This window comes from Echinops telfairi, unplaced genomic scaffold, assembly GCF_000313985.2.
Source record: "Echinops telfairi isolate 266 unplaced genomic scaffold, ASM31398v2 ScPeMD7_7475;HRSCAF=8513, whole genome shotgun sequence".
In the NCBI taxonomy this organism is placed as follows: Eukaryota; Metazoa; Chordata; class Mammalia; order Afrosoricida; family Tenrecidae; genus Echinops; species Echinops telfairi.
Window position 1 is genome coordinate 28,954,652 of NW_022111379.1, and position 2,001 is coordinate 28,956,652.

At 41.7% G+C, this 2,001-nt stretch overlaps 1 protein-coding gene across 1 annotated transcript in view; it reads right to left on the bottom strand.

Moving 5' to 3' along the window:
* The window catches only part of OCA2 (OCA2 melanosomal transmembrane protein), a 178,919-nt gene that overhangs the window by 137,627 nt on the left and 39,291 nt on the right, over positions 1 to 2,001 (bottom strand). Inside the window, exons 6-7 of the mRNA XM_004700033.2 lie at positions 1,166 to 1,237; positions 348 to 413 (exon numbers count right to left, since the gene is read on the bottom strand). Coding sequence (XP_004700090.1) covers positions 348 to 413; positions 1,166 to 1,237 — 138 coding nt within the window. The remainder of the gene's footprint in view (positions 1 to 347; positions 414 to 1,165; positions 1,238 to 2,001) is intronic.

Genomic DNA, 2,001 nt, shown 5'->3' on the forward strand with positions numbered 1-2,001 from the left:
TTCTAGATGGCAATTTTTTTCACCATCAAACAGGTTTTAGACATAAATTCCAGACCTGACTAACTGGGGCTTCCTACTACCATAAACTGTCTCACAGAGGCACTTTGACCCTGTCCTACAGGGTCGCCATGGGTCGGCATCTACTTGATGGCAGTGAGTCTAGGGTATGAACTGGAGAACAACCATTTAATTCCTTCCCAGAAGAAGTTAGCTAGACACATGCTAACACATGTCCGTCAAGCCCTCGTTGGGAATTAGTAAGATGTCTTTAACAGAGTGACAGAGCGGCAGCAAAAGAGAGAGTCTGGGTTACATTAGTCACACGGCCCTGGAAGGGATGCCATTACCATGCCGAACAGGAGGGCCAGGGTCTCAAAATCAATCCACTCCACCACATGGCTGAGGCTAGGTCTCTGTAATAAAATATAAAGTGTCACTTAGTTAGATGCTCATTGCTACACTCAGAACAAGCTGTAAAGACATTCTGCCTCTTACTGCAGACAAATTGTTAGCCCTCAACTAGAATTGCACCACTTATTTACCATTGAGGTATGATTAAAACACCCCTCAAAAATACCAGTGGCTGAGTCATTCCTCGTGGAAAGCCTACATATGAGTATTTACTACTTTTTCAAAGACTCTGTTCCTGAGGAGTTCATGAAAACCCATCGCCCAGATACAGGACCAACCTTGTTAGGACAGCCTTAGTGGGGTCAGCTTTGCCGTCATCACTGGTATGGTGGCCTTCAAATTGAATAACAATAACTTGAAGGAAAGCCCTTTTTCCTGTATTTCCAAGCACTCTGCCTACCCACTCTCATTTCTCCCTCTAATCCTTTGTGGAGAAAGGAAGGAATCATCGCTCCATTCTGCTAGGGGGTATTGAGAGCTCTGACACCGTGCTGCCCTAAAGATGGCTGGGGAGAAAGGGTCCAAGCTAGGGCATCTTCGTCCATCATGAACCTTTCCTCGGGTATACGTAAAATGGGAAATCATATGAGTGGAATGTAAGTAAATTAGATGAAAAACATTTTCAGGATAAAATGTTCAAACCTCCAGCATGGTTCCTGGAGGAAAAGGTGGGAAGAGCTTATTAAGGGTGAGAAATATCAGATAAAGCTTAATTGCTAGGACATCCCCGAATGTGACACGGTTTAACACTTACATCACCAATCACAGCCAATGCTGCTAATGCCGCAAGGGAGCCCAACATAGCCGCCAGTGTTCTGTGGATGATCTAGAAAGAGATCAGGGAAAATTATGCACTCGGTTCACAGGGATTTAAACAAAAGTCTGTACCTATAGGAATATCTGTCTATATCATGTATATTATTAGCAAACTAAATAGATCAAGGGTTAATTTCAGGGTCTGGACACTACCCACCCACCACTAATCTGCCTTCTAAAGACATTCACTTTTATTTCCTAAGCAATTAAATTACCTACCTTCTGTAGAAGGATGCATAAAGTGTGCTCTATGAACAACCATGCTTTCAGATACAGTGCATTAGAAAGGAGATTGAGATTTCTGTGTAAAGATTTTAGGCATATAATCTTCAAGTGGAGGCAGTTCTGCTTCTTCCTTCCAACATGGAACGCTTTAGTTCCCTTTCTGGTCCAGTAATACCGGAGCTTCCAGTACCAAGTGAAGGAGAATTAAGTAACCACCTACTTACCTTGTTCCTAATCTTAGGAAGTAAGCATGAAAGATAATGTTCACTATAAGCTTCCTTTTTGTTTGTTTGTTTAACCACAACTTTTTCTTTTGACTTCTCAATTATTTCCATATAAGTGAATCCCAAACACTAGATCATGGGAAGTATCAATTGTATACCAATATGCGTATACCAAAAATAAAGCTCTCCTCTCATATGTTCATATATGTTTATTAGAACACATGTTTCCCTTTAACATTCCTTTTGCAACTATGATGGCTTGGCTTGTGTCATCTTGGCGGCACCTACAAGATGATATGATGGATCAAAACCTCTCCCTCAGGTA